Below are 13,217 nucleotides of genomic sequence, written 5' to 3' on the forward strand. Positions count from 1 at the left end.
CGCCATAAGCTAACTATCTGCATTTATCCAACTTGTGAAATGGTTTTTAAAATCCAGTGGGGACATGTGCCCTTCAGTTACTAAGCCATGTTTAAGCATCCACTTTCATATGATGTCAGTGAAGATAAGAGGAACTTTGCCCCTGGCTTCAACTGGAACAAGTAAGTGATGGTAACAAGCTGAAATGCCCTGAAGAGTCAATACTCAGCATGTCTTACGAACAGAAAATGGAATATTTAATTGATTTAAAATAATCTGTTTTAAGGATAGAAATGATGAACTCCAAAATTTGTGTTCTTTCCTTTCACTACCTTTATAAAAATGATGCTTGTTTCTCCGAGGAAATACTTTTCCTCTATGCATTTCTTCCAGCAAGGTCAAAAATCTCCGAGTTCTGAGAAAGTTTGGAATACCTCAAAGCAGAAGTTGACTCTACATTATTACCTATTTGTAGACAAACTTGGGCCAGACGTCTTAACAAGGTATGAAATGTCCCATTCAGGTATCAAGGTTTATGAGGAAAATGAAAATTTATTGTGTTACTGAATGCTCTTTTGCTTATTGCATCAATCAGAAAATGCAAATAAAGAGGGGGAAAAAAGACACCTCATAAGGAACAATAATTCATGAATGGGTTTTAAAATATGTAAAGAGTCTCTACTGGATCCCTTGCTCAAAACGTAATTTCTCTCAGACTGCAGCACTCATTAATTTAAAGCACGTACTGTTAAGGAGTTCTGCTCTTCTCAGTGAGATGACTTTAATTCTCCAGTCTTTGAGGTAACAACAAACATCTCTTTCCTACATTCACGGCGATGTTCATATAAACAAAACTCTTAAGAGAAACCAAATGAACCCACAAAGCTATGAACATACTTGTATCTTTGCTTCTTGGGGGAAAGAGAGAAGAATTTTTTTGTAGTTACACAAGTTATAAGCAACAAATTGAGCAGAACTAGAGACATAAAGCGTGTTCTCTTTTCTCCTGCTTTTTGCTAACTGGTAAAAGGAGAGTATTTTCTTCAGACCATTCCCTAAAAGCCAGTGATAGGAGCAGCTCTATCCTCCGATGCCAGCCCAGCACTGTTTCTTGTCTCCATGCACAAAGGAGCAACCAGAAACCCGGGGTGAAATAGGAAGACTGGGGTGGAGCAAGGATCTGCCAGCAACCGATGGAGAGATAAAGTGTGATTTACTGGCTCAAATAAAGATGCCAAAAACATGTGGTGATTTATTTATTTTACTGGGAAAACTGGATTCTCAATCATAAAACGATAACATAATAACAATGAACTCGACAGGATGGACTGGAATATTAAACCTGCAAACCCAAGTTTGATTGGATGCCAATATTAACAGAATTAATGAAAAAGCGAAACAGACTTCAATTACGGATCAGCAGACAAAACATCCCTTGCTTATACCTGCTGATTTTGAAAGAAATCAGTGTCTATCTCTTGTAAATCATTAAAAACAAAATGCTCAATTAATCCTTATTTTATATGTAGAGGCCCGACAGAGGCAAAGTCCTATAGCCATACCTTTGCTTTACGAATCGAAGCAATAATGGTTTCAGAAAGCAGTCACACTCTATGAGCAGACAATTGAAGAGATTTAGTAAATCCCACTTTATAGAGCAGAGACTAATCGGAAAACACAAGCCAGTCAAATGTTTCTTATGAACTGTTGACACTATATCAATGCTGAATCAATTGGTGGCATTTACTCTGAGTGACAGAAAAGAAATAAATATTTATATCACATCACCTATATCAATGAACCTAGGCAGAAAGCTATTTCTAACCTGTCAATATTTGATTATCTTGAAGAATCATGTCCCCTTCTTTTAATGATTAATATGAATTCCTTATTAAACCTAAATGGAAACTACTAGAGGAATATCATTATGAATGCCTGAAAGCATAAACTGCCAAAAAATAATAAAAAATAATAACCTGACCCATATTTAAGTAATGATAAGTGTGACTTACTCCTCCAAAAGGGGGAAAAGTTAAAGTTACAACAGAAACCTATTTCCAGTTATGGATTTGTGACCAAATTTTGCAGAACACAATGCAGCATAACAAAAAGCATCTTCTCTTGACAGAAAACAGTGTAACTCCTATCAGAGCAGGGTGAATAAAATAGTATTACAATTTATTTTTTATTTTCTTTTTTTTTTTTTTTAATGGGTTTAAGTAACATATCATAAGAAGAGTTTTGGTTACTTTACATCTTTCTAAAATTCTACTACGCTGGAAAGAAATCTTCAACAATCTATTGCAGGGCACACAAAATGCTAACTTCTATTACTTAGAACAAATAAAATACCAGATATAGCTTATGGACTCCATCACAAAAAGGTGGCTTTTACTCATGTTAAGCAATTCTACTTAAAAAAAACCTAGTAATATTGGAGTAATTATTAACTTAATTTTAAAAGTTCAGAAGCATGCTGCTGGTACTTACGTAATTTTAAGTTATCCAGAAAAATATATTGTTTAGCTTTAACTTTGAAACATTAATAAATCTACCTGGCAGGAATCTGTGAATATTAAACTAAGTCTGCACGTAAGGAATGCTGACAAGCTTAAAAATACATTTCCAAGCTGTATTCAAAGGATTCGGTGCCAAACAGGCAAGGCTGCAACACCGGGCTGCTCGAGTCACATTTTAGAGGGGCACTCTCATCTATTAGACCACAATGTTACAGGTGATACTGAAGGACAAGCATGAAGACCAGCCTTTATCTTCTTGACACGCTCAACTACAACTACTTGATTCATGAAATGCCAATGAGGCTTGGAGAGGTCATTGTGTGAAGGCACTGAATACGCATCTGAGATAATTAAGATTTCAGCCTTCGAAACATGGAGGGGAAGTGAACAGCAGTTAAGAAAATCAATAAGAGTCTTTTATTTGCAGTGACACAGATGTCTCAGTCAATAGAGCCTAATAGGCAAGCTTGATCGCAACGGACAGGTGCCTGCCTCCAAGGCTATCAAAGGGCTTTCACTATGACAAACATTAAAACATATTTATGTCGCTGCTGAAGAATCCGGGATTCTTTAAGGTAGTTTAATTTAATGGTGTATATTTAATGTCATTACGCTACTGTAAGCCTGCCCATACATTCAGCTCAGAATGGGTAAGAAATGATTGCTCCGTTTGTCCAGGACATCCACTTGTCCATCAATTGTTACATTAAACCTTTCACTTCTGGATGCCAGAATCTGAATGCCTGGAGCAGGAAGAGAAAGTAACAAGACAGCTTTCTACAACTTGGGGGTTTTGGTTTTTGTTTGGTTTTTTTTAAGAAGCTGATTCCAAATAGTACAGAGCAGTTCCTTGCAAGAACCTGCTAAATATTTAAGTATCTACTGCCCTAAAAACTACAAAGGACGTTCTAACTGAGCAGTTGACTTAGTTATTCAAAATTGATTAACTTTCTTCCCTGAAATTGTGGCAGCAGTGCAACATGTGTGAGGTACTTCAATCTATTTGGAGCTAAATCTGATTAGCACATTTTGAGAAATGGGAAGCAAATTGCTATGCCAATCAAAGTAAATCAGGACACATAACTCATTCATATCATGAAGGTTTTCATGGTCCCTCCAGTTCTGTATTAAAAGAACACATTACAACTAAATGAGCAGTAAGCATCTCTCCACCTATTTGTGGTATGCCAATCACTGCAGTATTGGGCAGTAACGAGACAGGCATGTAGCCAAGACTCAATTCAGTGCACCTACCTGGCCATTTGCAAGTATTTTCTTCAGCTCTGCAGAAGACTTTTTTAAGCTGAAAAAAAATATGAGGCAATTATTTTTAATGACAGTGCCATTTCACTCTATAAAATGAAGTGAAACCATAAGAAACAACAAGCCATCAGGTGAAGTTCATGGTTACATATTCTAATAGATTTAACTTTAGCAATGCTGACTGATGTTCAGTACAGCTACTCCTCAAACTGCAGACAGCAGAAATGGGCAAGCAATGAACATTTAAGAAAATCAATATATTTTTCACCTTTGCAAACTAGTTTTTTTAGATACCCGACTATACTACCCTTTGAGATACAACCTATTGTTTGTCAGTTCAAAGAAGAAAAAAAAAAAAAAAGATACCCTCACACACCAGGTGTTTCAGAAAACAACAGGAAAATAAGGTTCGCATCTAGTTCTCAGGTGCCTTATCTTGTTTTAAAACTCCTTAAGGCATTATCCCTCAATAATTTCTGTAAATCTGCAGCAGAAGGGTGTGCCATTGACGATGCCTCACTACCCCAACTGCCCGTAGAGTGCAGCGCGAGGAGCAGGCGAGTAAACTCCTGACTGAGGCATCTCGGGGACGTGCCTAAATGGAGGGGGGTGAGTCCAGACTGCCACGTGCATCCCCTCCAGCTCAACCTGCTGCTGCAATCCTTGTGCTTTTTCAGGAGAAACTACTCCCGTGTCAGTAGTCTTACAATATGCAAAATGACCCATACTATCTTCTTCTAGTAAGAGAACTTTAACAAACCACAACTATCAGCTTGGAGTGTTTTCTAGGTAAAACTATTAATGGCTTCAAATTACTTCTACCCACTTGCAAAACACTGCTTTACCTCCTTTCCTGACAAACTCCGTTCCTTGTATGTTCAACACAACAAACTGCCTGGGTAGCAATATGTCTGCAAAACTTAATCTCAAAGAGACATTCTGCTCTTATTACTGGTTAAAAAAAAAAAAAAAAGTACAAAATAATATATTCTTGAAAGGCATGTGCACGTGTCTTGATCACAGATCATTATTAACAAGAACAGTGAAAACACAGATTTCATATTTGGTGGCTTTGTTCTTTAATAGGACTCTTGTTCCCACGACTACTTTAAAGAAAAATTAAGTTTTCCAAGGAAACATAAGTTGATCTTGTCATCTTTCATGACTAACAATTTGTGAACATGAAACAAAGAGAGACTTTCAATTACTTCAAAAACAAAACTCATAGTGCAGAAGGTTTCGGAAAAGGAATGGCAATTAACCACCAAATAAGGTGACAAGAATCTTCTAGAAGCCTCATTTTCAATGCACTTTAAGAACAAGCTCAAAGTACAGGAAGTACTGAAAGTCAAAGCACAACAGCAACAGAAAGCAGCTTTATTTAGTTCAGTGGTATGACAGATTAGGAGGAGGACTGCAGTTCATAAAGATGTTCAGATTTATTTTCTTTAAAGAGTCTTGGACAGGATCTTCACCACCACAACACACAGTGAATCTTCCCTAAGGGATGGGGGCAAACTTTGCCAGAGGAGACCAACACAAGGCTCTGCCTTTCTTTTTTTATCTCCTCAATTAGAAAAGCCACTAACAAGAAAATAAAACTGGTTTTAGCGGTACCCAAATGGGGCTACCCCTGTAGCACAGCTCCAGCACTGCTGGCAACCACGTGGGGTGGCATCCTCCTCGTCAGTGGGTAACCACGTCCCATCACTCCCACCACGCAGAGACGGGGTTTGCGGGACTGTCCCAGCACTGCAGCACTTGGCGGTGTCTGCCAGACCCGGTACCGACACGTCAACGACCGAACGCGCTTAATGCAGCATGACTGGATCTTTGATCACGTCCACCTCTGACAATTTTTTTCTTTTTCAAAATGCTCTCGGAGAGAAAAGGGAGCAGCATGCTGATGCACAGATAAATGTAATATTATACGCTTATTAAAATAATAGAATAATTTTGGTTGAAAGGGACCTCCAGAGGTTTCTATTCCCACGTTTCAAATATGCTCTTACATGAAGAAGATGAAGCCAGACTTCTCTTATTTCCTTTTAAGAATACATAAGGTTCTTTGGTGGCTTTTTTGTTTATTTGTTTTGACATCAGTATTGAGCATAATGGCTTCCTGTAACAGTTCATGTAATAAAAAGGGAGTTTATGCCCCAGTATTTAAAAACAGATCTCTAGGAAAAAGGAGAACAAGTTCTCATGCATTTTAAAATCTTAATATGGATTTTCAAATTAAGACTGGAATCTAAAAAGAAAGATGAGGGAGACGGACTCCAAAACTTTGCTGAAACTGTACGAAACAGGGCACCTAAGCTGTTCAGATTTTTCAAAAATCTTACCCCACAATAATAAACCTACCGAATCCAGTATCAAATTTTAAAATCAAAGAATCCTGGAATGAAATAAGCAATGAAGACCTAAACATACAGACCTTGCCATAGATGGTGATTATCAGATCAACTAAAACAAATTAGCTCACCCACAAACAGTATTTCAGCGCTTTATAAAGGACAAAGCCATCTGAAATACCCAGCAAAGACCTATTTCTTTTAGCAGAAAATACTTCTCCTGAACAACCAGCAGCATGAGTCTAACAAAACCCATGAATCAAGGTAATTTCACCTTCCCCACTTCACTCCTGCACGCCCAGCAGTCATACTGCAAAAGTTATTCAACATCGAGCTTATTGTTGGTAACTAAGGCACACACGGTTCCATTTTGTTTTAAGAAAAGAAAAGAAAACAAAACACACGCTCCCGTTCTTGACTCTTACCTATTGCTTGGAAGGGAATCCGAGACTGCCGAACTGCTATTATTAGCAGACCCTGCTCGCGTATTTACCTGCGGGCAGGGAAAGGATCTTTATCAGTCGTTTGTGTTCAGAGGACACTATTCTAATTAACCTGTAATTTGCCATGAATTTCTCATTTCACTATGAAGGTTAATTAGCTTGTTGCTAGGCATGCCGATGGTTGAGGTCTTGCCTGTATGTAGGTTAGCAGGCTATATAATTCATGGACTACAATATACTATCTTTACATCTTAAATGCTTAGTTAAATACAGAAAAAGAGAGGATATGTCCACCATTTATTCTCATTTTAAAAACAATCATTTACTATATTCATAGTCTGCATTTCAAAATGAGTACAGAAGCAATAAGCATACCTGTATGAATCAAAAAAACCTAAAAGAATTTCATTGCAGTGCCTTCCACACTTAGATAAATTACTGAAATCAAACGAATATGGTGGTGTTTTTGAAACTCTTTGAAGTAGCAGCAGACATTAGTTGATAAACTGAATATTAACATTTAGGAACCTTATTAACAGAGGTTAAAACAAAAAGGCAATTCCATTTTTAATAAAACTGTATATATAGATATTGCAACCAACACCCAGCAGAAGAATCCTTCTCCCACCCTCATAAAAAAAAAAAAGAATCAAAAAAAATCTGCTTGTCAGAGCTCAAGAAAGTGCAGTTTTATTTGACATTTCAATAAGTGGAACACAGCATTACAAATCCATCTAACTTTACTGAAACAATTATTGAAATTTGTACCTTCAGGCCATGTATGTTCCGTTTCCCAGGAGGCTTGCAGGCTGAAACAGTAATTGACTAAATTGTAGAACACATCAGGGCCATTTACAAATTTGCTCAAAATGAATCTTTTAAAAAGAAATGAGGGTGACACCAAAATTAGCAGAGAGAAATGATTGAAAAGTGCCTCACAAGACCCAGAGTGGGAATTATGAACCAGGATTTTTAACTTGCAGGAGTGAGCATTTATAAATGCTAAGAGCTTTCTGACACCATGTAATATAAATTCTAATTTCTGCTTAAAACACATCAAAATCCAGAGAACTGTTGGCTTAAATTATCAGATTCTCTTTGTAATTCAAATTAAAATCTTATGTCACTATATTTTCACACGCTGTATTTTTTCTGGCATTTAACAGAAATATTTGCCAGACGTATTTTAAAGGAATCAGCTGCCACACATCATGAATTAGTCATACTGTCAAGCGCAGACAGTTTGCTTTAAATGTGGAAAAAACACGTCAGGGGCAACAGCAGCGAGTTTCAAGAAACCAAATACTGGATAAATGCAATACAAAATGCCACATTTTGGACACAGATGTACAAATATGGCATCTTATTATGATGTCTACGTTTACAGAGGGACATGCTGCTTGAGGAGAAAGTATTTTCTTACAGTCTCTCGAACTATATATTGCCTTGTTCTTCCATTCGGTGGATGTGCTTTTGTCAAATGTTAAAGCCACAAAGGCTTCTAGCTACATGTTACAGACAGTTCCCATTTTAAAACTACAGTGCCCTACAAATTGTATGTTAAAGGGCCTGTCACTTTTGATTGATTGTCTGAGGAGGGATGAATTTGATTTTTCTCTTTCTCTGATGCACATGCATTTCACTTCAATTTTTGACAGCAGGAAACAGAACTATTTATTAGTCAGAAGGACACAGATGATAGTTATTAAACACATCAGTTAGGGCCAGGCCATGTGCCTTTAAATGGCATTAGAATTACCACGTGCATCTTAAAGAAGAAAAATATTATGATACTGTGAGCATTAAAAAAACCTACCAGAAAACAATAAACTATTTTAAAATACATATAAGCATATTATATTTTTTTCCAATAGATTAAAATCAACATTTTGAACAAGATATTAAAAGAATAATAGTTTTTATGATACCTATTTGAATAGTATATTCACCTTGCATTCCACAGATGGGATATATGTAACAGAGAGGATATATATATGTGTGCATGCACACACACTCTTGTTTATGTATATGCATACAGAGAGGTTTATTTTCAGTATAAAACAAGAACTCTGGCTTTCACTACCTATACAGCAACAATGCATTTTTTTAAAAAATAAGACAAAATAACAATTTTTCTCCTTAAAGGCCTTTAAATTATCAAATGAATACAGCACAGCCAAGGATGGCACATGGAGAGTTACTACTAGCAGGTTTTATGGAAGGCACGAGTTTTTGGAAGCAGACTGGAGACAGCAACTGGGAGCTTCCTCAGAAATAAGAAGGGCAGAAAGGGAAAAGGACTCAAAGGAAGATCGGGCTTACAAAGAAAGCTCTTAAAAAGGGAGAACCTTAAATTACAGGCAGAAAACCTGCATGTTACTGATGGGGCTTTAAAGTGCAGTACGTAGAAAGACATGGCCAAAAGGGCATGAAAGAAAAGCGCTTGTGCTAGTAAAATTTGGGATGTTCATTAGAGAGGCAGGTCAAGAAGAAAATAAAAGCAGGAAAGCGCATTTTGTTTGATATTGCAGAAGAGCAGCAGCAGAACTTAGAGGTGGTCTGGGTACAAAGGGAGTGCAGAGTAGCTTTAAAGCTGTAACCTAGAAAGAATAGATGTTTTAAGAAGGTGATTTGGAAAGATGAAACAGCAACTCAGCTCTGAAGCAATTTAGAGTAAGTGGCAAGGCATCTACAAGGAAATACCCAGCAAAAACACGTGCAGTTGAGCCAATGGTGAAAACGTGGAGATAATACACAGGGATTGTACCCTCAGCAGCACGAGGTGAATTCTGCATCTGTACAGTCAAAGAAGATTATCCTTGGATATCAAGGAAACAGAAAAAGGAGACAGTAGCAGGAGTGGGAATCTACTTGGCTGGTTCTTGAGGAACAACCCCAAAAGAGAATCTAAAAGAAGGTTAAGCCTGATTTGTAATCTCAAAACGTCCCTTTAAACACTCAGGCATGCCAGCAACTCAGCACCTCCTGTCACAGCTCCCTTGAACTATCTGCTTAAGGGGAAATACATCCAATTGCCTTGTACTTCCAAGAAGGGTTCCCCACCTATTAGGATCACCCACAATATCAGTTTCTCCAAGCCACATGAAGCTGAGCATTTTATTTCTTGTGGTGGTCAGTGGTTTTACACAGAGTGTATGTCAGTAATTAACCTTCTACAGAAAGAGGTTCAGGAAAAAGGCTGAGACCCTCACAGCTCAGCCTGAGAAGAGGCAGAAGATAGCTGCCCTCTTCATACTGTCCTTGCACTTGTCTCACGAGAACACATTTTGACTGCTGACTGCTCAGCCCGCAGCTCAAATATACATTCATATATATATATGTATGGGAGTCCCCCTCTCAATCATACCCTGCCAGCTTGAGCCATTAAAAAAAAAAAATTTCCATATTCCCCTTGAATTCAAGTCTCTCTTCCACAGGAGTGTACTAAACTACCAGGAAACCCAGCCTCCTTTTGAGACTTTATTAGCATGTGTTTGAGAAGGCTGTTGGTTAATTGCCCAATTCAAACTTCAGAGAGTTGTAAGTAATGGAAGTCTAGAATGTTTAATTGGGAAACTCATAGTATGATTATTTGTATAATATCAGTTAAGTGAGAAGAGTTTAATTTTTAATTATTTCAATTAATTTATTGCTGGGAGATTTACTTGGAGAATTTAAACCTTGTCTGTTTCATCAATTAAGAATCAGAGATTCAAAGACTGGATACTGGAGCATCTGAATGAATCAGCGGAATTATGTAATGTATTAGTCTTTTTTTAACCATTATTTGAGTTCAGAGAGAGCAGTGCATTCCCAAAAACCTAACTAGCTGCCTACGGATTTCTGTTCAGGAGGTAGATGACCTATTTTTTAATTGCCTCAGCCCACATAATTGATTACATCTTTCCCTGTTCAGGAGAACTATTAAAGTACTTGTTATCATTTTGATACCACTGCTAAGCGCCCAAATCTCAAATAAAATGTGTCACGGATAGAGCTTCTGTGACAGACATGTTCCCATTTTCAAAATGAACAATGACAGTCACATTCCTCAAGTCTGTTAGATTGATTAATGATATTAGAAGATCTTAACAAAGCCCAATTTTCCTAAGTATCCAAAACTTAAGTTATTCATCTGCTTTGGTTTGAATACATGCAGACTCATCACCAATGAGTTTTTTAAGTGTACTTAAATATGTACTATGCAAACAGAATCTTGTTAGTCTAATTTACTCCAGTAAATTAGCTATTTTATATGCAATAAATGTAGTTTTCTCTACACTCCTCACAATAATGAATTCTTCCATCCAAATTAAGAGGTAAACATCATGTTATGTGCATTTAAACCTCTCAAAAACATAACTGTGATGAAACAGTTTACTGATATCATCATTGTTGATTAGAATTTGTTAAGCATTACCTCTTGGATATATCTGTAGAGGCTCTATTAACTGTCCATTTACTTGCTGTTCCATTACAGTGGAGTAATACTGCAAAGAGATTAAAGAAAGAGATTACTCAGTAACATATGAATAGTAGTAAGAGTACTTATGGATTGTTTAATTCAATGTATTTTTTTACTTTTTTTTTAAATTGCCATAGTACATATCAGCCTTTAGAACACTTTCTTACCATTTGCAATGTTCACACAATAAAGTGGCACGGGAGGGACATAACCAAGGGGCTGTGATACCCAGCACATACTGACTCCAGCACAGGGATCCGTTATTGGCTCAGCTAAGCAAGTTTCAGGCCCACCTGAAACCTGGAAACGCTTCAGAAGAGCGAGCAAATGAAACATTTACAGCAAACACAGCAGTTGCCACACCTGGAGAAGCCAGGAAAACCAGTCAAATGTGGAAACAAAGAAATGTTGTAAATATAGTCAGAAACTGTGCAATTAGGAAAACTCCAAGGGAGAAAAGAATCTGGAAACTATCCAAGAATTTGCAGTGATGAAGCGCAGTCAGGGCAGTTGGGGCCACGTCCCACAGAAGCGGAGATGTCGGGCATTCCCTCAGCGGACAAATTCAACGCCCAGTAGCATAGGCAAAACAGCAGCACTAGAAAGCCACTGCGGACAGAGTGAGACCTTGGACACCACAGGAACTGCTAGGAGTGATCTGGGGGGAAGTTTATTGATAAAGAAATGCTAAGACTGGACAAAATGGGATGTAAAAGTATCTGAGAACATCAAGGCCCAAGACGACAGAAAATATGTCATGTGGTATGAGGAATCCTGAGAAGTGGCACGAGGATGAGGATGAACAGCAGCACTAAATGCAGAAATAAACATTTGGATTAAATAAACTGAAATCTTTATTAGCCTTTTTTAATTGACCCTCAATCCTGAGGAAGGGTGAACACTCACCAGCCAGGACATTTAACATTACGACCAGACAATCCCAGGGCAGGACACAGACCTTGCTATGAGTTTACTGTCTATAACCCACATGTCTCTCATCACCATGTGTTAAATATTGAAAGCACATCACAAAGCACGTTTCTTCTGCAATCGCCAAACATCTTTGAAGCAAACACGCTGGCAGTGGGCCAGATCTTCATGGCATAAATCAGTGTAGCTCCACTGACTTTCATGCTAATTCTCACCAGCCGAGTGTGGTCTAAGACTTCAGCATGTCACTGTTACCAGTGTTTTGTGATACTATTACTCAAACTGGCAAGAATGGATGTCAACGAGGAAAAAAAATTCTAAGTCTCTATGGAATCAAACACATGTATTTCACTCACACCAATGGTTTCCCATAATGCAAGCATTTTTCCTTACGCAACTTAAAAGACAAAAGTTTATTAACTATCTAATGTTACAAAACATTTTTCTTTCCTCTTACAATGGGATTAAACGTGAACTATAGTAAGCAAATGTTAGACAGACATCAAAGTCAGTTTATAAGTTTTTCAGTGTATTTGTTTTTCACATTCATGTCAAGAAACAGAAAGAAGTTTCCTTTTTGTGAAAAAATTGTTATGAAGAAAATTGCTGAGGGTTTAAGGATCCATCCAGCACCATCTCCTGTGTGTACATCTAGTATGATGCCTGCTGCTAAAAGCATTTTCCTCACTAAAATCTCACCATCAGATTTTTGAGGGGGACATCTCATTCATATTAGTGTACAAGCATATAAATCCACATCTTAAATAAACACATGACACATGCTTTTGCTGTGCTTATACAGAGCAAAGCTATTCATTACAAAAATGAATACACTCTTTTGAAATGATCAAGAGGTTTTTTAGGAGTCAGGACTACCCCATAGACTAATTTTGTATCAGGGGGGTCATGAATAACATGCCAAATCCTCCCCACATCCCTTCATAAAAATGTGTCACCAGTACCTAATAGTTATGGAGCTGTGAAAGAATCTCCCGTGCCACTGGTGGCCAAAATTGCTTAAGAAAACCAAACTTTTTTATTACCATTTTACTAGTGGCATTCTATGACCTGAAGACATATATATACACAGTATAAACATATATGACATACTCTCTAGAACAATAAACTAAAATAAACATACATGAGACTGTTTCCTACTAAAAAAAAAAAAAAGAGGGTGAGAGAGAAAAAACCATGGCCCTCTCCATTACTCAAACAGTGATGACAAGTAAATGAAATATCAATCATGTAAGCTGTCAACCTT

General features: G+C 37.5%; 1 protein-coding gene across 8 annotated transcripts in view; it reads right to left on the reverse strand.

The window, feature by feature from the left end:
- The window catches only part of MAP2K5 (mitogen-activated protein kinase kinase 5), a 141,399-nt gene that overhangs the window by 112,043 nt on the left and 16,139 nt on the right, over positions 1 to 13,217 (reverse strand). For all 8 annotated transcript variants that reach the window (XM_074880149.1, XM_074880152.1, XM_074880148.1 and 5 more), the window contains exons 4-7: positions 10,979 to 11,048; positions 7,327 to 7,367; positions 6,541 to 6,608; positions 3,753 to 3,801 (exon numbers count right to left, since the gene is read on the reverse strand). In XM_074880149.1, coding sequence (XP_074736250.1) covers positions 3,753 to 3,801; positions 6,541 to 6,608; positions 7,327 to 7,367; positions 10,979 to 11,048 — 228 coding nt within the window. The remainder of the gene's footprint in view (positions 1 to 3,752; positions 3,802 to 6,540; positions 6,609 to 7,326; positions 7,368 to 10,978; positions 11,049 to 13,217) is intronic.

This window comes from Strix uralensis, chromosome 11 (assembly GCF_047716275.1).
Source record: "Strix uralensis isolate ZFMK-TIS-50842 chromosome 11, bStrUra1, whole genome shotgun sequence".
NCBI classification, from domain to species: Eukaryota; Metazoa; Chordata; class Aves; order Strigiformes; family Strigidae; genus Strix; species Strix uralensis.